The sequence below is a fragment of the Amblyomma maculatum genome, chromosome 7, assembly GCF_055883805.1.
Source record: "Amblyomma maculatum isolate TAMU_Amacu chromosome 7, ASM5588380v1, whole genome shotgun sequence".
NCBI lineage: Eukaryota > Metazoa > Arthropoda > Arachnida > Ixodida > Ixodidae > Amblyomma > Amblyomma maculatum.
In genome coordinates, this window is record NC_139350.1 from 35,658,641 (window position 1) to 35,685,781 (window position 27,141).

At 45.8% G+C, this 27,141-nt stretch overlaps 2 protein-coding genes across 2 annotated transcripts in view; one reads left to right on the plus strand and one right to left on the minus strand.

The window, feature by feature from the left end:
- LOC146182972 (dnaJ protein homolog 1-like) overlaps positions 1–27,141 on the minus strand; it is a 147,404-nt gene that overhangs the window by 44,017 nt on the left and 76,246 nt on the right. The window lies entirely within an intron of this gene.
- Positions 1,961–23,800, plus strand: LOC146182973 (dnaJ homolog subfamily B member 4-like). Its single transcript, XM_084608994.1, has 3 exons — positions 1,961–2,251; positions 20,522–21,513; positions 22,854–23,800. The coding sequence occupies exons 1-3, from the start codon at positions 2,125–2,127 to the stop codon at positions 23,127–23,129; spliced, it is 1,395 nt and encodes a 464-aa protein (XP_084465120.1). The 5' UTR covers positions 1,961–2,124; the 3' UTR covers positions 23,130–23,800.

The following is a 27,141-nucleotide window of genomic DNA, read 5'->3' on the forward strand; positions in this document are numbered from 1 at the left end:
CGCAAACACAACCGAGGCAAAGCGTCGTTGCCAGAGCGTCGTTGGACGGTGCAAGGCAAACATCATGAAACGCCGAAATCGATGCAGCCATCAAATCTCCCTCTTTTGTTAAATTTCGTTCCTTCGGTTTTTCGACGATACCCGGAGGTTCCCCAAATGGCCTTCTTACATTGACGCGAATATATTGCCGCGAAGCCTAGTTATCTTTATTTGTTGCACCTGGCAGCCGCAGGCGTGCTGCCTTATCTCTTTTCTTGTACTGCAAAGAAATATATTTTGTTCTTTGTTTACACTGAGCTTCGCTGAGACACGGCTTTATCATTTTCTTTGCCACTCAAGATGCGCCGAGATATATCTCGAATGATTGTAGCCAATGGCGTTCGTTTCCACAATGTTCCGCATTATTTTGTCACTTTTTGTGGCTTTGTCTCGATGTTCCTTGGCCGACTTAAAATTAAGCGTTGTCGAGTGCAACTGGATTTCATAGCTCGATGAACTTGCTCTTATCGCCATCGCACAGTTGCTTAACTATTTCGAGGACGCAAGTCAGCCTAATAAAGATTTAATTTAAGTACTGCACCAGTCTCTTGACTTCGGCCTTTCGGCATTGTCACCACTATGTGACGATACGCACTTGACCCAAATAGACAACAGCTGACGGATTTTAGAACACAGAAAGGAGGACACAGCTATCAGTGGCGAAAATATAAAATCAGTTCACCATGTTGTTGACGCATTCGTTTGATAGCACAAAGCGGAGATCATTCGTTTCTGAACGGTAATATATCGTGGAAACCAACCGAGGCATCGGAAGCTCTAAACGAGCGACAGTATCTTCAAAACGGCTATGCTGCTAAACCAAACTGATACGGGCTTGTTTTTTTTTTTTTTTTAAAGCCCAGGCATTTTGAGTGTGATAGTTTCGTGGTAATCGGACAATAGCGCTTGAGAACTGCTCTCGCTTTTCCAGCATTTTTCTCAAATTTTCAGTTATTTTAGCTCCAGTTAAAGAAAGCGCAGTGGAAGTAAGACTACGCGATTGGCTATCTGTGAGCGCATATAGAAAAGTATCTATGTTTGGCATCAGAGCTCCGATTAAAGCACGTCCATATTTTCCTTCTTATATTCCCTTATCTTCGTATAATGCTTTCGCTCGTAGTCGTCTCATTTACGGGATTGTTGCTCGGGGAAATACCGCAGCCATTTATCGTCTGCACAGAATTTACAAAATCAGGCCATCCGCGTTATCCCCCGCAGCTGTTTTTCTACTAACCCTCGTTCCTTATTATATGAACATCGTATATCTTATCAGCGCACCAGCTGAGTATCAGCTTGGAGTCATGTTCTTTAATCTATTAAATGGCACCCTGCATTTTCAGTTTATTAATCTTATACTGCTTTCGAACTACAACCATACAAGATTTGCGCAATAATAATTTTCTACTCAAACGATCGTACTAATTATGAAAAAATGACTTCATCTTTTGCAGTCATTTAATTTCGGAACCCATGATGTTTAACTCTGAAAACATCAATCTGCTTGCCCATATATAAGAATAACTTGAAGATGTATTTGTTGCATTACTGAATTTTTTACGCATTTTGTATGTCTGAAACCTGTGTTATATTGTTTTTGTTTTTGTGTAAAAATACTGATTTGGCATATTTTGCATCCTGTAACAATTCGCTAACTATGCTGTTATTATTTCTGTTGCTGTAATTGTCTACCGAGGGTCTCGGTATACAGTCTTCTGACTATGGAACCCTCGTCTTTATTTTTGTGTGTTCTGTAAATACGTTCGAACTAAAAAAAAATAACTGTCAGTCTTCAAAAAAAAAATGCTGGGAACTGTGCGCCTTCAAAGCCCAAACTTAGATAGGTTTTTCGCGCACGCTCAGTCTGAATTCCGGGCGTCGCCAAATATAAGCGCTGATTTCACGTGCAAATATGTCACGCGCCTTCTTCCCGGGACTGCGATAACCATAACGCGATTCTTTTCGCTATTTGCACTTGACCCGGGCTATATAAGCACACCGCGCGTTGCAGAGCTTTAGTAAAGCTCCTCAGCTAAGGCAGGTTAGCAGGTTTCTTTGATCGCCTCCTGCGTAGTGGGCAGGGGTGTCATGGCAGGAGGGAAGCTGCGAACCGACTCCGTCCTCGCTTTTGCTCTCTTTCCACTCCAGCAGCAAAGCCGTTTGTCTCCCAACCCGCAAGGAGAGGCTGTCGTCGATGTCTGTCAACGTCGTTCAGGTAAGAACGCATCGCAAGACTTATTCACGTCTACTTCATGTTCCTAAAAACAAAAATCCGTTAGTCTAGTATTACGTAAATGATGGGATTTAGAAAATGCGACCGCTTAGAACAGCAAAAAAATATTGATGGGCAATTTTGACCGAGGTATGGTGGCGAAGGCCGTTCCAAATGGTCGCCGGTCGAAAAAAAAACTTAGTTGGTAAAGACGGTATATCATGACACATGGGCGCGAAAGTTGAAGAATGTGGTCGATGCGATAATCTCTGCATGGCTGTGCTGCCTGTAAATATGGATCCTGCCGTATAGTGGAGAATAGAAGAACATGTTTGAACACGACATGATTAGCGCTGTGCGACGGAAAACGGAAATATGAGAAAAGCATTGCTGCGTCTGACCTCTTTTTGGGAAAGATATTCCATCACTCTCTTCATCTCTATCGCAAGCCGGCCTTAACGGCTACCCCACCACGGTTGACTATCATATCGTGAGTGATGCGACGACCACTGGTTGGACAGCCCTTTCGCCCAGGAGTTGCGGGCTGTACGAGTTAAAAGACGCATGGGAAACTGTTCTCCCGAAGTGGTCGTGGTGTTACGACCAAGCATCCGCATTTGCGCGCTCTATTGTTCGCCTGTGGGCATGAATAAGTGCTTTGGAAATGTGGTGATGGTCCAATGGCTCTAAGTGAGCCTGTTTCCAGGAATCCTGTTTTGTAAGCATGTTTTGCTTTGTGGACAACCTGCAAATGCCAAATTGACCCTGTCAAGAGAACGTCTGGAAAAACACAAAGAAACGTCCCCCTGCGGGAAATAGCAGGAAGTGCTTTCTTTCTTTTGTTCACCCTTCCAGTCGAGAAGTGCTATCCTCCAGTGATGAATGCCTCCTATCCAAAGGAGACGACAGAGTGACATGTCCGCTGACGTGCAGGACAAGAAAGGAGCATGACTCATACGGCCATTAAGTGATTTCCCGGGAATGCAGGAAAGATTTGCAATTGTCGAAAAGGGACCATGTTGGGAGCCCTATGCGGCGCCACGTGCACTCGGGTTTCTGAGAAGTAAAACCCCTTGTCAGAACCAACCTGTGGTTTCTTTGCTGAAGAATAGAAATGTACCTCCTCTCCTCGCCGTTCCCAAGCTTTTCCCGCCAACAAGTGATCACGCCCAACGAATGAATGCCGGACCAGTCAGTGCTTCAGACCATCAGTGCAGTGATGTGTTCGATTGGATGCCGATACCTGAGGGGCGTGCCCTGGATTTGGTTGGTCAGCATCTTCAGAGAGGGGCTGGACATAGGGGGTTTTTAAGGACGCTGCAGAGCACGAAAGGTCGCTCTGGGCCCTGGGTAAACGGCTCATCCAGTCGCTTCTCGCTATGAACCCTTAACGCTTGCCATTTTGCTGATGTACCCTTCTTTTTCGTGTAAATATTGTAAATACGTTTTCTCAAAGTGCCAGTAAACCTGCTTGTACATATTTTACCAACTTCGAAGATTCAGTCCTTCTTCAACCCGGAGTCTCTGCACGCTACCAAGTGAAAGCCGGGTCGCCATAGCCCCAGCGTCACGACAACTGGTGATCAGCGGTGGGATCTGAATCTACAAGCCCCAACACTGGTGCCCAGCGTTGGGATCTGAATCTACAAGCCACAACATCTGGTGATTGGAGGTGGATCTGAAGCTACAAGCCACAACACCTTGTGATCGGAGGTGGCATCTCAAGCAACAAGCAGGAGCAACAATCGGCCAAGAGGGCAGCTCGGAACATCGATCGCATGTGTGGGTGAGTGCTTGGCTTTTCTTCTGATGTGGACCAGGTTCTAGAACAGGGTTAGATTTTAGAACTGGTAAAGAGAGTGTGGAAACGCCTTTAGGTTGGTAGTTTGCACAGTTGTTTTGGAAGTAGCCGACACTCGGAGCGATCATGGACCTACAAAAGCTGCAGAAACCGGACCTGTTGCTATTGTGTGAGGAATTGGGAATTGATACAAGTGGTTTGGCACGAAAACCTTTGATTATAAAGGCAATCACAGATTTGGGAGCCGATGATGAGGAGCTCAGTGAAGCATGGAACCTCATCGCCCAAAAAAAGGAGGAACAGCTCAGACAGCAGAAAGAGCGGGAAAAAGAGGAAAAGAGGCGTGAGCGTGAACTTGAGAGGGAAAAAGAGGAAAGGGAGCGCGAACGTCAGAGGGAAAAAGAGGAAAGGGAGCGCGAACGTCAGAGGGAAAAAGAGGAAAGGGAGCGCGAACGTCAGAGGGAAAAAGAGGAAAGGGAGCGTGAACTTGAGAGGGAAAAAGAGGAAAGGGAGCACGAACGTGAGAAGCTTGAGAGAGAAGCAAAAAAGCGGGAGCTAGAAATTGAGCTCCGGAAATTAGAAGTAGAGTTGAGCAAGAGGTCGGGCAATTGTCCCCAGCTAGCGGTACCTCTTCTCAACAAGGAGGCAGATTTCAAGATGTCAAAGTACATGCAGCCATATGTGATATCAGGGGATATCGGTCTGTATCTGGGTAACTTTGAGCGAACTTGCGAAGAACTGTCCTTCCAGCGAGACACGTGGTCTCAGAGATTATTGACGGTTCTGCCCTGCGAGGCAGCGGAGGTTGTCGCGCGGCTAAACAAGGAGGACGCGGACAACTACGAGAAGGTCAAAGCTTGCCTTCTGATTTTCGGAGACAGAGATGTGCAGGCCTTAACACGTTCAAAGGCGCGAGAACTAGCTACACTGCTCATTTCAGAAAAATCAACAGCGGAGGAAACGGCAGTTAAAACAGTGGTAAATGCGGAAAATAGCGGGCCAGAAAACTTTGAGAGCGAGGCATCTCAGATAAGTCAACATGAAAGTGAGCTTGATAAGACACGGAATGAGGACGTTCTTGAAAGTAACCTCTTGCCGCCAGTGTCTAGTAATCTCACGAGACTTTTAAGTGGAACCCGAGAGGACTTAGCTATGGAGCAAGCCAATGATCCCAAGAATAAGCTCGAAGTACAGTGGGAAGGACCGGCTGAAGTCGTTGCAAAGCTTTCTAACACTAACTACGCAGTGAAAATTCCCGGTAGGCGTAAAGAAGTGCGCATTTATCATTGCAATCTTATGAAGCCTTATGTGCAGAGGGAAGCCGTGGTAAATCTAACGTTAAACCTTCCCGAGGAGATGGGGGACAACTTGATTTGCCTCAGCGGAAAAGGAAGCAACGCTCAGGAGCTTCTCAAAAAGACGGAGCAGAGAGGAGAACTAAAGAAATCCCAGCTGTCCGATCTGGGCGAGATAATAACACAGTTTGAGGCCTGCTTCGTGGACAGGCCAGGCAGGACTGATTTGACTGAGCACGATATTGAGCTGACTTCAGACGTGCCAGTGCGATCAAGGTGCTACCGATTTTCTCCAAGGCAAAGAGAAATTCTGGATATGGAAGTAACTCGCATGCTGGAATTAGGAGTAATAAAACCCTCGGAAAGCGATTATGCTTCGCCTATGATCTTAGTAGAAGCTCCAGGTAAAGACCCTAGGCCTGTGGTAGACTACCGAAAGCTAAATTCTCTCACCAGGGATCAAGTGTATCCTATTCCGAATATTGAGGAGAGAGTAGAACAGGTCAGTAGAGCGGCATATGTGACTACGCTGGACCTTACTCGAGGATACTGGCAAGTACCGCTCACTGAACGCGCCAGCAGATACGCGGCTTTCGTCACTCCGACGGGCAGCTACCAGCCAACAATGATGAGTTTCGGGCTCAAAAATGCTCCATTTTGTTTTTCCCGACTCATGGATAGGGTTTTAAATGGGTGTGAAACATTCGCGGTGCCTTATTTAGATGACATTGCGGTTTTTTCCGACTCATGGGCGGACCATATGGTACATCTAAGAGCTGTACTGAGCCTTTTGCGTCAAGCTGGACTAACCGTAAAGGCCGAGAAATGTTGCCTGGCAAGGGCGACCGTGGACTACTTGGGTCACAATGTAGGTCAGGGTTTCAGGAAACCCAGCGAGATTAAGATTTCTGCGGTAGCAGACTATCCGCGGCCGAGCACGAAGACGGAAATTCGAGCATTCCTAGGTCTGACTGGGTACTACAATCACTACATCCCTAACTATTCAGCTTTGGCTAACCCTCTGACCGACGCTCTCCGCAAGACAGAACCGACAAATGTAGTCTGGGACGAACAAAAGGAAGCCTCCTTCGTAAACCTGAAGGCTGTGCTGATTAGCCGTCCGGTATTGCGAGCTCCAGACTATGGCCGAGAATTCACGGTCCAGTGTGATGCCAGTGATCGAGGGTTAGGTGCTGTTCTCTGCCAGAGAGATGACGACGGTAATGAGCACCCCGTGCTCTACTTGAGCAGAAAACTGAGTTCTAGAGAGAGGGCTTATTGCGCGTCAGAGAAAGAGTGCGCTTGCATTGTATGGGCCATTCAAAAATTGCAGTGCTATCTTGGAGGGGCCAAATTCACCGTAGAGACGGACCATTGTCCCCTAGCTTGGCTGCAAACTGCGACATCGAAGAACAGTCGCCTTCTTAGGTGGAGCTTGATTTTACAGCAGTACAATTTTGAAATAAGATACAAAAAGGGGAAGTTAAATGGGAATGCGGACGCGCTTAGCCGCTCTTTCTAAGCGGTCCGAGATGTTCCTCACCATGTATCCAAATTGATAATCAGGTTTTTTTTTTTTCGTGCGCTTGTATATGTGTGGCTATGTAAAGCAGCACGTTTGGTTTTCTAGGAATACGTGGGTCCCGAACGTCTTGAGAGTGGGCTTTTCTCGAACAACAATGGCAGTTTTCTTTTAACCTGGTCTCTTCAGACGGGAGCCGAGTGCTTGCTTCGACATGTGGTTGAGTTTCAGACAGCTCGAGCAATTTGGCCTACAACAATCAAGACAACGCGACAAGCCACAGCGAGCTTCAAGCGTTCACGTGCAGGCCATTAAGTCGGCTCTTCATGCAGCAGCTGGGACTGCTGCCCTCCGAGTCTCTTCTGGCGGGGGAGGAGGCTGTTACGACCAAGCATCCGCATTTGCGCGCTCTATTGTTCGCCTGTGGGCATGAATAAGTGCTTTGGAAATGTGGTGATGGTCCAATGGCTCTAAGTGAGCCTGTTTCCAGGAATCCTGTTTTGTAAGCATGTTTTGCTTTGTGGACAACCTGCAAATGCCAAATTGACCCTGTCAAGAGAACGTCTGGAAAAACACAAAGAAACGTCCCCCTGCGGGAAATAGCAGGAAGTGCTTTCTTTCTTTTGTTCACCCTTCCAGTCGAGAAGTGCTATCCTCCAGTGATGAATGCCTCCTATCCAAAGGAGACGACAGAGTGACATGTCCGCTGACGTGCAGGACAAGAAAGGAGCATGACTCATACGGCCATTAAGTGATTTCCCGGGAATGCAGGAAAGATTTGCAATTGTCGAAAAGGGACCATGTTGGGAGCCCTATGCGGCGCCACGTGCACTCGGGTTTCTGAGAAGTAAAACCCCTTGTCAGAACCAACCTGTGGTTTCTTTGCTGAAGAATAGAAATGTACCTCCTCTCCTCGCCGTTCCCAAGCTTTTCCCGCCAACAAGTGATCACGCCCAACGAATGAATGCCGGACCAGTCAGTGCTTCAGACCATCAGTGCAGTGATGTGTTCGATTGGATGCCGATACCTGAGGGGCGTGCCCTGGATTTGGTTGGTCAGCATCTTCAGAGAGGGGCTGGACATAGGGGGTTTTTAAGGACGCTGCAGAGCACGAAAGGTCGCTCTGGGCCCTGGGTAAACGGCTCATCCAGTCGCTTCTCGCTATGAACCCTTAACGCTTGCCATTTTGCTGATGTACCCTTCTTTTTCGTGTAAATATTGTAAATACGTTTTCTCAAAGTGCCAGTAAACCTGCTTGTACATATTTTACCAACTTCGAAGATTCAGTCCTTCTTCAACCCGGAGTCTCTGCACGCTACCAAGTGAAAGCCGGGTCGCCATAGCCCCAGCGTCACGACAGTGGCAAGAAGGAAGTTATTCTTTGATCGCTATAGCGCCGTAAAACTCTCAGAATCACCGGCGCTTGATCACCAGAAAGGCCACAAGAACTACAGTAAGCTGCTTTTACTTCTCGATATGCTCCTTAGTTTGAATTGTTGAGCAAAAAAAAAATTAATCAGTACCTCCTTACAGTATAGATCAACATATTTGTCCGAACTACTTTCTTCTCGGGCTAGCAGAGCATACGGCTGCTGAAAAGCGAAGTGAGATGGCATGTAAAATGAATTGAAGGAATCAAATTCCCAGTGGTTTTAAGTTATAATATTTTGGTGATTAATCTGGTCATGTGCTAATGACACTAGGCTGTCTGTTTCATGCCCTGGTTTCAATGCTGTATTGTCCTGTGTTGGCTACAATGCCGTAGACAACAAATAAACCGACCTAGTATAGGACTGGAATCTAGTCTTTATTGGACTGACTTGCGCCCGCAAATGAACTAACACGGCGGCGTCGATAGCAGCAACTAGGGCTCGGCAGTTGTCATACTATACGAATGCCCGGCGCACATGTCAGGGCTCAATTTAAAGTCTTCACTGAATCATCTAGATAAGACGCAAACTGTGACTAGCGCAACTGAGAACGCTGTAGGAACAAACGATAATTTGACCTTCAGTTGAAGGAGCACCGGGGATGTTGTGACGTCATACATGCATGTGACGTTAAACAGACAGTACCGCTGCGTCGCACTCCAGACCTTCGCCAGCTGTGGCCATGAGACGACCACGTGACTCGCCGCTCCCTTAAAGGGAGAGGAAGCCTGTCGCTGGGTGTGTGCCTCGCCATGCAGAGCCTTGCAAGGCCGTCTTTGGTGGGCCCGATAGCGTTTACTTTGTCGCGTAGGCGGCAGGCCGCGCTTCATATCAAGATGCAAGAGACAAGCAGCAATCTTTGATCTCGTCTCTTACTCTTGATCAGCCCGCCAGATAGTGGTGTCACAGTTGTGGGCGATTCCTCTGACCACGATGGACACAGACAGGCCCAAACGGGAGGTCTAAAAATTGCAGCATTGCATTTAGCTTCACTTATAGGACTATAGACACCAAATTTTGGTGGCATTTTTCTTCTTGTTAATGATGAGTAAGTCATTCCTGTATAACGATACGCACGCAGGTTTAACCTAGGGCCGCTAAATAATTTATAACTTAGTTTTCTTTTCTCACCAGTTTCGGTTTCGACAGCAGAGAGGTGGCTGGGACGTCACAATCATGTCTTGATGCTCAGCATGAAAAAAAGTGACATAATCGCTCATTCTTCACTTTTAGTGATTCTTGTTCTTGAGGCAGGCTGGCTCTATCATTGTAGCGAAGTCAAATGACACAGCAATGAATATATCTCTGTATTTTCATCCCTCGCGTGAACTAGACTTGTCTGTGACGTCACAGACATTGCTCGGCTGTTCAAGTCGAAACCCAAAAATGTGAGAGAAGAAAATCGATTATAAATTATTCCGCAGTCGTAGGCGAATGTGATGTGGTGATCCGTGTACAGCAACATCCTAGGCATCGCTACAAATGATAAAACACGAACCCAAAAATTAGCTGTCTTAAGAGCTTAAAGGACCCTTGAAAAGCTATTTGCCAGAATTATAAAGCGCGCACTAGCAATAAATATTCCATCAATCCTCTCTGAAATGCAAAAAACAAAAAAAAGCCAGCTTGATTAGCACCGAAAATATGGGTTGGATGGATGGGACGGATGTAATATAGGAGCGTCCCCTTTGAAACGGGGTGGTAGCAGTAGCTATCATGCTCATTTTTCTCCCTATATCTTAATTATTGATTTAGATTAGTTAACTAAACCATTATTCTATTTCCTATATTTTTCTTTTTACATTACTAACATTGTCACTTCTCTGCTTTTAAGCCACTAATCTTCCAGTCGTTTTTTGCTAGTTTCCACCGCCGGTTTATTCACCCGGCCACTGTTATCTCTAAACCCCAGAGCTTCAGGAACAGTGATTGCGCCTACATCAACTTCCGGATAGATACGATTACATTCGAGTATAATACGGTCAATTGTTTCACAGGCGTTACCACCACATGCGTCATCTTCCTTGTTAAATTTCTTTGTAGCTGCGTGTTCTAGGGCACCCTGATCTAGCTTCAAAAAGTAGGGCACTGCTTCTTGAGTTAACAGAGAAAGCTCAATTCCTGATCTGCCTTTTCCACTTTTGGTATAGTTCCACACTCTGTTTCTTTTCCATCGAATTTATCCAATTTTTACCTTCTGTGCTTTTCACCTGTTGCTTATTGCTCTTTATTTCTCCGTCCTTGTGACTAGCATACTTACTAGTTAGTTTCCTAGTTCTTTTCCTCCATTGTGAGTCAACGCTTTTTAGGTACAGGTATTTAAATACTTTAGCTGCCATCTGTTACTGTCCAATTTCCTCAGGCGTTCCTCATATAATATTTTACTCTGAGTTTCCCGTACTTCGAAAGATGCACAGCCCATATCTCCCTGTACCGCCTCATTTGTAGTTTTGCCGTGGGCACCTAGTGCTAATCGTCCAACGTATCTCTGATTTATTTCTAATGACCACTGTACCTCTGATTTTATGCACAAAACAGCATTCCCGAAAGTATGTCCGGGCACCATAATTCCTTTCCAAATACCCCTCAATACCTCATACCTATTGTATCCCCACAATGCCAATTATGCTTCATTATGCCGGCATTCCTTCGCCCTTTGGGCTTAAGTGATTGCTCATGCTTTCCAATGTATGCCAATGCTTCGTTTACCCATACCCCCAGATATTTATATTCTGCTACTCTAGGTATTTCATGGGCTTGTATTTTAAGACCCTGACCAATTGAGCCGTTGAAAATCATCAGACCCGAACTAAATGCGCTGAGACTGAAGCCTAGAGCGTCCCTTTTGTCTCCGCAGTACTTAACTAGAGTTTGCAATTCTTCCACACTCTCAGCTAGCAGTACAATATCGTCTGCATAAATCAAACCGGGGAGGTGCTGCTCTACCGCCTTTCCACCTAATCTAAATGACAGATTAAAACTTAGGTTACTCTCTTGTATCCTCCGTTCCAGGTTTATCATATAAAGCATGAACAGCACCGGTGATAGAGGACAGCCTTGTCTTAATCCTTGTATACTTTGACATCTTCTGTACTTCTTATCAGTTCCCACGTAATTTCTACTTTGTTATCCCGGTATATTTCCTGTAGGAACTCCATTATCTCAGAACCGATACCTCCTTCTTTTAATGTTCCACAGGAGTTCCCTACTTACGTTGTCGTACGCCCCGTTTATGTCCAGGAAGGCCAAATACAAAGATCTGTTTTCCATTCTAGATATTTCGATGCATTGGGTGAGCACGAACAGGCTATCATCTAAGCGCCTACCATTTCTAAAGCCGTTCTGAAGTTCGAGTATCTTTTTACTTTCTACCCATGCTTGCACCTTTAATTTCACCACCTGCATATCTAACCAGTACATAACAGATGTTATGGCAATCGGCCTGTAGGATTTTATGTGCATCCTGTCTCGTTCCCCTTTATAAATCAAATTCATTTTACTCTGCCGCCACCTGTCCGGAATTTGCTTATTCGTTATGACTGTTTCCAGAGCTTTTAGCAACGTTTCCTTACTTTTTGGACCGAGTTCATTAATCAGCTCGATCGGAATTCCATCTATTCCTGTATATGCTTTTAGGAATATTTTTTTCTGCCTTTTTCCAGTTTAGATCGATCAGTTCTAAGCTGCTTTGTATTCTGCTACCTTGTGTTGCTTCCTGATTTGCGGAGATTACCCTGTCGTCGCTCTTAAATGACTCGGCCAGAACTGATGTAATGTAGTTCACTGCGTTGTCTCCCTTTAAACAATTTCCCTCGTTATCTTGAATCCGATCCTGCTTTCTTTGATTCTTCTTCCCTAGCCAGCTTATATGGTTCCAGAATTTTCTTGCTCCGCCACTAGAGGCATCGTGTCTGCCAGCCATCCAGCGATCGGTGGACTGCCTTATTTTACTTAGGACGAGGGCCTGCACCTGAAGTTTCTTTTGTCGATATGTACCCATTTTTGGTCGATTTCCTCCTGATATACCTGCGCTTTCTTTGCCATTCGGTGTTCCCTTGAAGCAGCCCGTCGGTGTTCAATAGCTTCCCTGATTTCCTTATTCCACCAGCTCCGTGGCTTCCTCTTTCCATTCCAGGGGTTTGCTACTTTAACCTCCTGAATTTTCCTCCTTCTGAGGAGTTCTACCTGTTCATAATCCCAGTCTTCCATGGGGCGTTTCTCTATTGCTTCCTCTATGTCTGCTGCTATCTGCGCTATTTGATCGTCGTTTAATTTTGCGTTGACGTTACGTATAAGTTCCATTTCTCTTTTCATCAAGGGCCCCATCTGCAGACTAATACGTTTATGATCACTTCCCAGACTACACTCCCCTTCTTCGTCTATTTCCATTTTTCTGACCTTGCTATAAGTTTCCTGCGACATTAGACAATAGTCAATGGTCGTCTGCCTGTTGCGGAATTCCCACGTGATTTGGCCTTCACATTTTGTTTCTCTATTTACTATAACTGGATCGCGTCGCTCACAGAAGTCTAGCATTACCTTCCCGTTGCAATCTGTGTATCCATCCAGATCGTCGATGTGGCCGTTCAGGTCCCCCAGTAGAATAATATTGGCCCCGTTTCCAAACTGGCTTATATCATCACTGAGACATTCAACAAGATCCTTGTTTTCTTGCCTGCATTGATGTCCTGTTCCTAAATAAACTACCCCTAGCCATGTCCTTATGCCGGCAATTGTTCCTGAAACCCAGATATGTTCTTTAAAACATGAAAAAGACGTCAAAATTTAATACATGTGGAAGCATTCACATGCAATATTTGCACTCAGGCGCTGCCCCATGGCTACACGAATGGCAAAAGCACGAGTGCAGACTAACGGAGTAACTGACAAAATTCCACCTTATTTGCTCAGCAGCAAACAGCTCCAGCGTTCCAGACAGGGTGCTCGCCTATGCACTTACAGAAAATCAAGAGAAAAAGACTTGCCAGCCCTTCTAGTTCCTGTAGTCCACTGCATTGAGTTGTGGTGGGGAAAGCGGGAAATGGCAGCCATCCAGTGCCCCCCCCAGCTTGCGGGAATTCTGTCATTGAATAAAACTCGCGAATGTGGTCATCCATTTCATTCGTTGCTATCATTCGGATCCATTCCGATTCTAGCACATCTACCACAGTCTCTGCAAACTCCCTATAAATAGTGTTCACAGTCGACCACGACAGAAAACACTTGCAAAAGTCACAAGGAGCAAATAATTATGTCTGCCACATATACAAAATTTTTTAATTTTGTATATGCGGCAGACATAATTATTTTCTTTTTGTGACTTTTAAAGGCTTACACGTATCCCTCGAACGCATTCGTTAAACAATCAAGAACCGACCGATATACAAAATATTTGAACACTTGGCCAGTTTTCTTCATGTAAATTATAACAAAATCATCACGGTTATTTTAAAAGCAGACATTCACGAAAAGAGTTCAAGGCGAAAGTAAAATCAAGAACTGACCTATATAAGTAACATTTTGGTGGTACGAATCTGGTTGATACGAATTTCGGGATGATACGAATTCGCGAAATTGCCCGACTGGCATGCATCGTGTACAATGTGCAAAATTTCGGATGTCCCGGTCGCTCTCCAGCGCCACTACGAAATTGAACGCGCGAACTGCGATCGCAACACAACGCGATCGCTAGCCGCGCTGTATGTACGCATCACGAGCAGTTTGCGGTGATGCGTGGTCCGCACATTGTAGACTTCGCGACTGCTGTAGTCGCGCGCTGTACGCTTCGCGAGCAGTCTGCGGCGCCGCTCGTCCGGCGCGTCGCCATCTTTTGTCGTGCTAAGCCTATATAGTAACTCTAGTCGTGCTGTACGCACCGCGAGAAGTCCGCGGAGGCACGTGGCGCGCACCACGTCGACGTCGCGATTGCCCCTAGCGCTATGACCGCACGACCGTAATAACCCTTCTCGGACGCAAACAGCTCTGCCCAACTGCCTTTCCCATGATTCTGCAAACTTATTCTCTTTCGTTTTGATGATACCAATGTTCGGGTGACAGGAATTCTTTCGCGACCCCGTGAGATTCGTATAACCGAGGTTCTACTGTTACATACCCCTTCATGGATCACTGCCTTGTCGTGGCGGAGGGTCTTGCGAAACTCGATGAAGTCGTGAGCTCTGCTGAGTAGGGCCACCCAAGATAGACAGGTCACGGCAGAGAGCTCTGACAAAATGTGATTCACTGGAGAAGGTAATGGCAACCCACTCCAGTATTTCCTGCCAAGAAAACCCTATGGCCAGTCACAATACCATTAATGATATGGCGCCGGAAGGTGAGCCCCTCAGGTTGGAAGGCGTCCCACATGTTACTGGGGATGAACAAAGGGCGATTCCTAGTAGCTCCAGGACGAATGAAGCGGCTGGGCTAAAGCCAAAAGGACGCTCAGTTGTGGACGTGTAGGGAAGCGACCGGAAAGTCCGATGTTGCAAGGAGATATATCACATAGCAACATGGAATGTAAGATCTATGACGCAAGGTAAACTGGATGTCGTCAAGCGAGAAATGGACAGATTCAACATTGATATCTTGGGTTCAGCGAACTCAAGTGGACCGGAATGGGAGAATTTAACTCCGGCGACCTTATGTCTTTTGTTGTGGGCATGAATCCAAATGAAGGAATGGGGTCGCTCTCATAGTAAACAGAAGAATGGGCAAAGCAGTGCTAGGGTACAACCCCAAAAACGACCGAATGATTTAACTTCGGATCCAAGATCACCCTTTAAACATAACAGTTATCCAAGTCTATGCACCGACCACTACTGCTGAAGAAGCTGACGTTGAGATATTTTATGCGGAACTACAATGCCTTTTAGACCGCACCCCATCATCAGACGTCGTTTTTCTCATAGGAGACTGGAATGCTAAGGTCGGGAGTGAAGAAATATCCGGAATTATAGGCCAGTTCGGTCTTGGTGAGCCAAATTAACCTGGGCAGAGGCTAGTAGAGTTTTGTGAAGAAAACAATATGACCATAGCGAATACTCATTTTCAACAGCACAAGAGGCGCCTGTACACATGGACTTCACCGGACGGTCTGTACAGGAATCAGATCGATTATATTCTTTGCCGGCAGAGATGGAGAAGCGCTACACAAGCAGTAAAAACAAGGCCTGCGGCCGAGTGTGGCACCGATCACCAGCTTCTTGTTGCCAAAATTAAGCTTCGATTGAGGAAAACGCAGAAAACTAGGCCTTTCAGGTATGATATGGATCAAATTCCATTAGAATATGCTGTGGAAGTGAGGAATCTATTTCAAGAATTAGATCTAGAAGACAGAGAGCCTGAAGAGATGTGGACTGATGTTCGTGATATAATAAAAGTTGCTACTAAGGTAGTTCCAAAGCAAAAAAAAATGCAAGAAAGCAAACTGGTTATCTGAAGAGGCTTTGCAAATAGCTGAGGAAAGGAGGATGGCAAAAATTATGGGGGAAAGAGAAAGATACAAGGTTCTCAATGCGAATTTTCAGAAAATAGCAAGGAGAGATAAGAATGCCTTTCTGAACATACAGTGCCGAGCAGTTGAGGACAACAGCCAATTAAGGGACACAAGAGCTCTGCATAAGACAATCAAAGTAATCAAAGGAAGCTTCTGTGCTAAGCTGGGTGTGATAAAGGATAAACGAGGCAAGGACCTCACTGAAGCCTCAGAGATAAAGAAGAGGTGGCAGGAATACACAGAAGAACTGTACAAGAAGGACCCGAATGTGCAAACCAAACATAAGACGGTTGTGATTACTGATCTCGAGCCGGGCATCCTGAAGAGTGAAGTTGAATGGGCTTTAGCCAGCCTTGCTAAGAACAAAGCTAGCGAAATTGATGGCATTCCAGCTGAGTTGCTTCAAAACCTCAACCATGACGCTGTTAACATTCTGCATACATTATGTCAGAAGATTTGGACAACCCTGCAGCGGCCAGAGGATTGGAGGAGGTCAGTTTACATCCCCATTCCAAAGAAAGACCGTGCCAAAGATTGTTCTTATTTGGTTGTTCACGATCGCGCTTATTTCGCATGCTAGCAAGGTGATGTTGAAAATCCTCCAAGGTAGGCTGCAGCAGTATGTGGATCGGGAGCTTCCAGACGTGCAAGCTGGGTTTCGCAAGGGCAGAGGAACGAGAGACCAAATTGCCAACCTTCGCTGGATCATGGAAAAAGCAAGAGAGTTCCAGAAACCCATCTACTTCTGCTTTATTGATTATGCGAAAGCATTTGACTGCGTAGATCACAGCAGATTGTGGCAAGCTCTCCAAGAGATGGGAGTTCCAATTCACCTCATCTGTCTCCTCAGGAACATGTATGAAGGGCTACAGGCCACTGTCAGAACTGGGCATGATCTTACTGATTGGTTTCCGATTGAGAAAGGAGTGAGGCAAGGCTGCATACTGTCGCCCTGCCTATTTAACCTATATTCAGAGTGTATCATAAGGAAGGCCGGTCTGGACGAGTCTTCAGCTGGAGTGAAGATTGCTGGAAAACGTATCAACAACCTTAGATATGCGGATGATACCACTTTAATGGCAGAAAGTGAAATGGAACTCAAGAGACTTCTGATGCGCGTACAAGAAGAGAGTGAAAAGTTTGGGCTTAAACTGAACATTAAAAAGACAAAGATCATGGCGTCTTGCCCTATCAAGTCTTGGAGCATCAAGGGACAAGAAGTGGAAGCTGCGACAGATTCTCTCTTCTTGGGCTCCAAGATTACCTCGGAAGGAGACTGCAGCCATGAAATTAGGAGACGCCTGCTTCTGGGAAAGAGAGCAATGGTTAGCCTTGACCGCCTAGTAAAGAGCAGACATTAGTCTGCCAACCAAATTCCGTATAACTCGTGCTATGGTCGTTCCAGTTGTGATGTATGGATGCAAGAGTTGGACTGTGGCGGTCAGCCTTTTTCAAAGAATTGACGCGTTTGAATTGTGGTGCTGGCGAAGACTCTTGAGTTCCCTGGACTGCCAGAAGATCAAATCAGTCGATATTGTCGACCATAAACCCTTACTGCTCATTGCAGGGTCACTTTCTAAAGTTAAAGCTCATCTACTTTGGTCATCTGATGAGAAGAGATGAGTCGCTGGAGAAAGATTTGATGTTGGGAAAGGGTGAGGGTCGTCGGAGAAGGGGTAGGCAGGGAACGCGATGGTTAGATGGCATCCTCGAGGCACTGCAGATGAAGTTATGTGATGTTAAGAAGATAGCGAGAGACCGGAAAGCGTGGCGTGACATGGTCCATAGGGTCACGAAGAGTCGGACATGACTGAACGACTGAACTGAACTGTTACATAACGTTTGAGTACTTAAAAACCACTTTTATTCATGGAAGTTGTAACAAAAAAAAAACATGGTTATATTGAAAGCAGATATTCACGGAGTGTAAATAAAAAATCGAAACTCAAATCAAAATATTGCTATCCTGACTTCCAGGACTGCGAAGCTGCTGATCACTTGATCAAAATCGGTGATTTTTGCCAGCTCTTTCAATAGATAATCATGACAGATCTGATAGCCTAAACTGACGCATTGTAGATCTCAGAAAGGTTTTTGATAGTTTCAGCTTAGAAAAGCTTCTCTTACAAGATGCCACAGACACACTTACGGTGAGAAAAAGCTACAGCCCTAATGACAGTTCGGGAATTGAGTGCACAAAATACCACTCCGTAGTGAATGTCAAGCAAGTCCAATGCTTCCCAACTGTTGTCGACTTCGAGAGCAATTCCGGCTCCTTTGAGGTGTCTCCTCATCCTAGGAATTTCGATAAGGAGAGCGATGTCAGACAGTCCGTCAGACAGTCCGTCCGTCTTTTGGGTCTCGTGCAGAGCTCGGCATAAAATTTTTGAATGCACACCAGCATCGCCTTCTTATTTCCTTCCTGTAAGTCTCGAATTTCTCGCTTGTTCACCTGTCATCGTCTTCCTTAAACTGACACACCTCTCAACTGCAATTCCATGTTCAGTGCATTTTATGAGCGCCTGCTCAACAGCATTTTCCACTAGGCGACCATATTCTTTTTCGAGAGAAAGCTTTAGGGCCTTCAACTTTTCTACTATTTTGTCAAGGGATAGTCCTTTTGTCTGCAAATACAGTAGCGCAGCATTGACTTCGTCAAACACTGAACACCACAGGTGCAAATAACACGTGTGCCCTCCTCCTCATATTTTTTTTTGTCCTAGTCAGCGCGTAGTGATCAGACTTGCCATCCCCTGAGCAACAGACATTCCGTGCCCTTCGGTGTTTTGAAAGCGTGAGGCGGATGTGTGACTGGACCGGGGAGCGGGAAAGGTACAGGCGATATATGAACAAGACAAAATACAAAAGACTGCTGGAAAGATGCTGCCAGCGGTCCTAGCTTGGGAAAGGAGAGTGAGGTGATGAGTGAGAAGAGGCGATGTGGCGGCGCAGCTCCCGAGCTGCCGATGGGTGTCGTCTAACACGCTCCAGCGCAGGGGTTCCTGATGGGTCACGTTAATGCTGGTCTTTCCAGGGTACACGCACGTACATAGGCCTGTACAACGTTAAAATGGCGTGGAATCTTTTTCAAGCGCTCCTCACAACAAAATAATTCGTTCTACGAGAAGATCACACTTGTCATTCACTTTCTCCCCCAGTGCGCGCCTTTTCGTGTCTTTACACAAAATTTTTTTCACCCTCCACCCCTTCCTCCAGCTAATTGCTGCACCCCCCTCCCCCCTGAGCATTGCACCCGGTGCGGACCGCCCCTCCCGCACTCCCCTCGCGACGCCAATACTGCTTGGGATGACGGGAAATGATTGTCACATGACGTGTTTAAACCTACTGTCCTTTGTAGTGCTGCACAGACGAATGCAGTTTTATTAAGTTCAATGCATAAATGAGCATTCCTCCGGGAATCTACTCAGCTATTATCTCGACGTGCGGCTTCAGATCTTCGAGGTTCGCTGGCGCTCTCTTGAAAACTTCACGCTTAGCATATTCTCAGAGGGTATCCAGTAGTGACGAATCGTGCGACCTTGGAGGCCAGGGTCCCTCCTCCTTCTCGCCCAATCTTTTGGTTGGGGACTGTGCTTGTCATGAATGACATAATGTCTCTACGAGGTTCCGTCATTGTGAATTCATTGTTGTTGTTTTTTTTTTTTTGCAACGACCACTGGCAGCTGTAACGGAAATTCAGACAGCACCTTTTAGAACGTACTCTGAGTATTCTTTTTCCAACTAATGCTTCCGTTGGTGAAGTAGGGACACACAATACGGCTGTTACAAATGCCACACCAAGCATTTGCTTACCATCTTACATTGTTCTTGCTATGACGTAGCCAATGTAGGCTATATTGTCGCACCAATAATGGTTAGTGCACAAAATGACATTCGAGTCCCTACAAAATCGGACCTCGTCTGTCCAGAGCACTATGTTTAGAAATTCCGGGTGTTCATCACATATAATTAGGCACAACTTGTAAAAATGGAGCCATTTCTGAAAGTCATTCGATGACAGTCCCTGGTAAAGCATTATTTGAGTGGCAGCTGTGTCTTTAAAGTGACCTCAAAACTTAAGCCGTGCTAGCTCCATGCCCATCGAAACTTTGCCTGACACTAAGCCTCTGGCCTCGCAAAACGTAAGTGAGGACATCGATGCCAGAATGATCGTTTACACTCCCTGGCTTCGGGCGCTACATTCATTACGACACGTAACCATCGGACGTTCCGCTTGCACCATACTTCTGGCGCTCCTCGTGCGCTCAGCTTCGGTCGCGTGCGGAAAAAACCGTCGGATTTCATCGAGCTGCAGAGCTCTAGAAAATGAGTTTTTCTTCGTTTCAAATACAGATATGGCATCGTCTGGTTCACGGCATCAAACTGCCCATTGAAACAGCCCAAATACGATAATTAAAAGTGAAAATTTGTTAATTACATTCATAAAGTGGTGTTTTGCAACAGGTTATGTCCGCTGGTGCAGAGAGTGTGTTCCTGGAAGTATTGTTTTTCTGTTTTCAGTTTACTATTTTTAAAACTACTTAGTCTTCCTGGGTAAGAGAGAGTGGGAATAAACTTTATTTAAGCACCCTGTATATCTGATATGTTAAATACTGGTGCCTTGTAAAGCGTGTAGAATGTTCCATGAACTGTCCGTGAAGCAATTTCAACTGAAGTGAATTTTCATAGGGTGCTAACTGGTGTACTACATTTTCGCTTGATTTTACAAGGTACCATGCACCATGACCACTACGCGGTCCTCGGCATCAACAAACATTCCAGTGAGGCTGACATCGGGAGAGCCTACCGGCGACTTGCCTTGAGGTACCACCCGGACAAGAACAAAGCCCCCGACGCTGAGGAAAAGTTCAAACGACTAGGCGATGCCTACAAAGTGCTAAGTGACAAGGAGAAGCGTGACGAGTACGACAGTAAGCTTAAACAGTACGATTCCAGAGGCGACGTGCCAAAGTCGCAGATGGGCACAAGCTTCGGATTTGATTCCGAATATTTTTCGTCGCTCAGCAAAACTACCGATGAACCATCGGGCAGAACACATGAGACACTTTTTCGGTTCGGCGCCAGCTCATCATCAACCCGGATATCGAGTGACAATCCACGCGCAGAATGCTCGAAGACATTTAACGCGCCGCACTGGTCCGGGTTCAGACCCTCATCGGAGGCACAGTTCGATAGCCGCTGGTCATCCCCTCGTTATTCGCGCGGGGCGCAATTCGACTACGACACATCGTCGGCCGGCGAGAATATTAGTGGCATGGGACGTTCAAGAGAGTCGAACTACTCTGAGTACGAAGCTTCCTTTAGCGGCTGGCGGGGTCACACATCCAACGTGTTCACGGATCGCTCAGCAAAATCCAGAACACGCCCTGAAAGACCCCGTTTGGTGAAGAGTCCTGACATGGAGCTAGACGTCTTCGTGACATTGGAAGCGGTTCTCACAGGCACCGTCAAGGTCATCCGTTTTAAGAGAACGGTACTGGCAGCGGACGGCTGCACGCCAATACGCGAGGAGAAGGTGCTATGCGTTCGCGTTGAGCCGGGCTGTTTGCCGGGCACCAAGATCACATCACCCCGCGAAGGAGACCAGCTTCCTGATACCATCGCGGCGGACGTTGTTGTCACCATACGCGACGAGGAACATACACATTTCACGAGGATGGGAGCAGATCTCTACTACACAGCTAGAATCTCCTACGATGAGGTAAGAGCCCAAGTCTAAAGTCCCTCAATAAACTACCTAAGTCTGGTCCCAAAGCGCTTATTAATGCGAAAGCCTTTAATGGCTCATAATGTCGTGGACAAAATGCGTCCCGCTTTTGCGGCGTCTCTGGGAGGGCCGAGGCGGGATGACGTCATAGAGGTATCTACCAATAACAGAGCACCACCACCATATGGGCGAATGCGTGCCTTATATGACCCTGTCAATCCATGATCAATTCCTAATTAATAGTTTAATTACAAATCGACGGCTTAATAAATATTTCATTAATTAACTAATTTATGATCAATTATTAGTAAAATGTTTATTTTTTACCTACTTAACGAGGGATTAATTAATGAAAACTAATGTCAGCCTGCGGGGGCTGAAACAGCGTAATGACATCGCATACATGCTTTACACCCGGAAGCAATATGAATATGTTTTGCACTTTCATGGACGCGTGTTTGAGCAGTGTATCAAGGAATGCGCCGGAGCCGCAACGAATGTTTTGAGTTTTGCAGTGTGTAGCTTCGTTGATGTCACCGTTCGCAAGCAATTTTGGCAGCGCAGTATCGCTTCACGAAGTAAAATTGGAATTGGCTAATGTACCCGCTCGTGGCACGCAGGCCTGTGGAACGGGGGTTGTAACCTCCGCGACTAAGATTCACCAGTCCATAGTCGCGGAGGTTCCAGCCCCCGTTCCTCAGGCCTGCGTGCCATATGCGGGGAGTAGGGGGCCTCCTAAATCGGTGGAAATTAAGTTATCATCATTAGCCGCCAAAGTATGTTTTCTAGTCCAGCACGGGCAAGGCTCAATTTGTTACTGTTGTTGTAGCTGTTGCTTTTGGCTGTAGAAAGAAGGAAAACAAAATGCACGGGCCTGTGAAGTGGCTCAGCTGTACCTGAGCCACTTCCGCTGCCTCGTGCAGAAAGGAGAGAAAATAAAGAAAAAGAAGAGAGAGCGACAAAGACTCGCGCCGCAACAACAGCCGTCGTCCACCACCGGAATCTCGGCGGGTGCAATGACGGCCTACAACTGATAATTCTGTGGCAGGCTAGCCCCCGTCGCAAGCGGCGGTGACCTACCTGTCCCAGCCCCATCAGGGGAGCACAGCTCATCAATGTTACTGCGTCCGGCGTTTGGCCGTGATCATTGTCGCAGCAGGACTTTTTGACGAGTTAGTACATATTCTTGATTTTTATAGCGCTGAAGAAACATCGCAGGAAGAACACACAAAAGGGCCTAGAAGATGCTAACACTGCACGCAGTTATTAACTGATTACTCCGGAGCGATTGCAAACTTGACCTTTTTTTATTTCTCTCTCTCCTGTATTTACAGGCTATAAGCTATTACGAAGCGAGGGTGCCTACCCTGACCGGTGAACACATAACGATGCCACTGACGCTGAGGAACATCAACATGTGCTACGCCGACATGGTCATCACGGGTGGTGGCCTGCCTCACCACGATGACCCCACAGAGAGAGGCGACCTTAGAATAAATTTGGAGATAGCAAACTGGGTTATGATGCAGATTTACATAGAACTGTTACCCCAATTCTTTTTCTTCTGCCTCGAGTGTGAGTTCATAGCGCGCAGGGGGCATTCCCACTAAGGTGTCAAATGGATGTTGAAAATGTTTTTTACATATAAGGATTATTGACTGCACAGGAGCGTAAACTTGCTGCACTGTGCTTACGAGGCTGTTTTTTTATTTTAACTGCTGATATCAGAGGTCACCTGCACTTTTTAGTTTTTGTGCATCTGTATGTGTGTTTGTGTGTGTGTGCGTGAGTAGTCGGGTTTTTTGTGCAACTGCCTGTAGTGTGTATGAAAATGTATAAAGGACAAGAAATTTTTTCATGTTCTACGTGCCAAGTGTGGGTGCTACGGAACCCATGCTCAATCTTGGTTATGGGGCTTTTTTTTTTTCTTTTAGTTATTGATGTCAAAGATCACCTGCGTTGTTCCGGTTTTATGCGTCTTTGTGTGTGAGTAGTCTTATGTGCAACTGCGTGTAGTGCATATGAAGACGACTCATAAAAAAACAACCTGTTTTTTCATGTTCTACGTGTCAAGTTATGTATAGCTTCCGGTGTTGCGGAACCCATGCTCACGTTTGGTTACGATGCTGTTTTTTTTTTCTTTTAACCACTGATATCAGAGATCATCTGCGCTGTTCCTGTCTGTATGTTTGTTTCTGAGTGTGTGAGTAGTCGGGTTTATGTGCAACTGCCTGTAGTGTGTATGAAGACGATTTATAAAGGACAACCTGTTTTATAATGTTCTACGTGTCAAGTGTGTTATGTAGCTTTGGGTGCTACAAACCCATGCTGAAGTTTGGTCGCGCGACGGCAGCACCACATATTTCGCCTTGCAGCGAATCCTGAAATGTCTGGTGGCGCCGCGTGTTGCCGTTCCCCTACACTTTCACCGAAAAGTCCAGCAACGGAGGTGCCGGGTTCGTCACAAAATATTAAACACAACGAAAAGCCAGTCAATAAAGCCTTACGCTTTTTTCGAGCGTACACCGCAGTACGCAAACTGAAATGCACTATTAATAAAAAAGTTTTCTGAATTAAAATTGCTACAGTAGAAAGTATATAACTTCGGTTGTGTCCATCGCGCCCTCTTTGGCATATTGAATAAGTTAACTTCATTTATTTATTTAGTAATACTGCGGAGTCGTTTGACGCAAAGCAGGGGTGAGCAAAGATACAATACAAAAAGGCACAACAAAGTGGAATGAGCTTCATGGAAGGCAAAACAGATGATTTAAAAAACAAACAAGGTTTCACATGCGGAGGCTCTCAAGTTATCAAACATTTCTACATTCGGGCTGTTCACTACAAAAATCGGCAGATTATTCCATTCTACAATTGTATTGACAAAAAAAGAATGCTTAACTATATTAGAGTATGCTCGCAATTCTTCTAGCATGTTTCCGTGATTAAAACGTGTACTTGCGCGCGAAACAGGAGTAATGTAATCGTGAGAGTTAATTTTAATCACATTGTTGTATATTAGGTACAAAAAATTCATCCTTGCTTCAGTGCGCCTTGCCTGAAGGGATTCTAAACCTAGGGAGTTGATCATGTCTGAAACACAACTGTGCACTTGAATCTGTTACAAATGAAACGGGCTGGGACCCTTTGCACTCTTTCTAATTTTGAAATATTTTTGGCTGTGTAAGGGTCCCATGGACAAAATGCATATTCGAGACGAGGACGCTCCAAAGCCTTGTACGCTGCCTTGGATATCAGCGCGGCGTAACTACATTTTCTCAATGGTATGGCCCTGCTGTTCAATAATATCGGATTGCAATACATTTATTTCGTCAGAAAACTGAGAATACAGATCCGCTCTGTGTGGCTGTCAATCCACGGCTGACAGCGACCTGAGTAGCGTTTTTGCCGCGTCAAGCCAGCGTTTTTCGCCCGGTGTTGGAAAAAAAAGTTGGCTGTGGTTTAGCTTTGGTTTCGTTAGTTTAATTGCGAAAGCAGCGGCGGAAGCTTCCATTGCCTGCTACATTATTCCCCTATCACGCCCTGTCAGTGTAAGGTGCTACATTATTGGGGACACTTAAGCTCATCATTTAAGCTTATGACGCGAGAGCGCAAGCTACCAGCCCACATATGAAGTGACGCTTCAACCAAACCGTATGGACGTGCCTGCGTGCCGTAGGGGTAACGAGAATTCAAACTGTTCTGGTAGGCTCCGAGTTGGCAGCTCCTGCCCGTGGCATAGGGCTAACGTCATGGCAGACTGATTTAATGTCAACCTCTCACATGACAGGAGAGGCCCGAGTGAGCGCTCTTGTCGAGTTCACGCTCGCCCGAAATGCGCCGCTGACTAGCCTATCATCATCATCACTGTCATCCTTGCGCTAGAGAGGAAAACTAAGATGTGGTATTCACAGTCAGTTTTTTGACCTAGATTTCTTTATCTAGTTTTGATCTAGAAGCCCTTCCCGAGACCTTTACAAAATGCCACACAGTCCTAATTCCAAAGAGCACTGATGAAGAAAAATTACGCTCAGTGGAAGGCTATAGACCAATCACACTGGCAAACGAGGATTACAAGATTTTCGCCAAAATTTTTATCAAATCGCCTACAGTTCGCAATGTCGGTTCTCATTGGCCCTCACCACACGTGCGGCTTGAGGGGCCGTGCCATTCAAAGTAATGCGCATATTGCGCGCACAATCCTCGAATCGTGCTCCTGCTCTCAAGATCAGGTTGTTTTAATTCAGGTCGACCTCGTAAAAGCATTTTACCGAGTTCGTCATTCATTCCTGTTTTCTCTTCTGGAGCGAGCGAACGTTGGTTCTGTAGCACTGAAGGGGGTGCAACTTTGCAATATCAATTGTTCGACTCGCCTGATTGTAAATGGCCACCTATCAAGCCCCGTACCAATCCACTCTTCTGTGAAGCAAGGCTGTCCGATGTCTCCGATGCTTTTTGCTCTTTACTTGGAGCCACTTTGTCTGAGTGTTTTACATAACAGAAGTATCCATGGCTTCCATCTCCTTGGAAATGAGGTTAAAGTGCTTGCATATGCGGATGATATTGCGTTTTTCTGCACTGACAAACCAAGCATAGAAAACGTTATATCCACCATAGAACAATTTGGCATTGTTTCTGGTGCTCAGATGAATCACTCCAACAGTTCCGGCCTTTGGTTTGGTTCGTGAGGCTCAACACTGCCCCTTTATGCAGGAGTTGAAGGGACTTGTGTGCCCCCTAAATATCTTGGCGTTCCACTGCATGCATTTAAGTCAAGTGCAAATTACTGGAAAGAGCAAGTTCCAGTCGTCCAACATTATGCCAATAAATTTGTCGCTTATAGGCTCTCAATCTTCGGTAGGGCTCAGACCTGCAACATGTTTTTGGCGACAAAACTTCATTGCGTGCTTCAGGTCCTCCACTGTGCTAGACATTACATCCAGCGTTTTCACAGAATATTTGCGACGTTTATTTTGTCATCAAATTTTGAACCGATTCGACGTGATAACCAATTCACACCTGTTTGCGCAGGAGGGCTCGGCTTAGTGCATCTGTATATAAGGCAGTTAGTTACATGTTTCTTCTTTTTTCGTGATCGTTCACATCCGATTATTAGAGCATTCCTACAAGTTAATTTCATAAATCTGCTTCCCTACTTAATGGTTTCTTCAGATTTTACTGACCGCCCACAGTTACTAGGATTTATGCAGGAAGTGTATGGTCCGGTGAATTTTTTGACTGTACGATTCTCGAATAAGTACTTATATTCTGTTTCGCGCAAAATACTATACAAGGAATTGATAGCAGTGCTTTTTCCGCCACCACTGTATCGTTCTTTATACCTTGATCTTAAGGGTGATGATGTGTTAAAGAGGGTGCATAAAATGCAGATTTCTCCTTGCACGAAAAAATTTTTCTTTAAATTACACACCGAAGTTCTACCTGCTAACACATGGCTCCTTAGGAAACTTTTTTTCTTGTATCTTCTGTAAACTGCCGTCTGTGTGATGTGCCTGAAACAATTGAGCACTGTTTCATTTTTTGCAAAGACGTAATTCTGCTGCAAAGAACTCTAAAGAAAGACTTTGCTCTACATTCGTACAGTGTGCGGCATATTGCTGT

Bases quoted from the DNA above. Each gene is read 5' to 3' on its own strand.
- LOC146182973 (XM_084608994.1), top strand. From the start codon at position 2,125: ATGGCAGGAGGGAAGCTGCGAACCGACTCCGTCCTCGCTTTTGCTCTC. The intron at 2,252-20,521 runs GTAAGAACGCAT...TGATTTTACAAG, and splicing joins TGTCTGTCAACGTCGTTCAG to GTACCATGCACCATGACCAC. The intron at 21,514-22,853 runs GTAAGAGCCCAA...CTGTATTTACAG, and splicing joins CTAGAATCTCCTACGATGAG to GCTATAAGCTATTACGAAGC.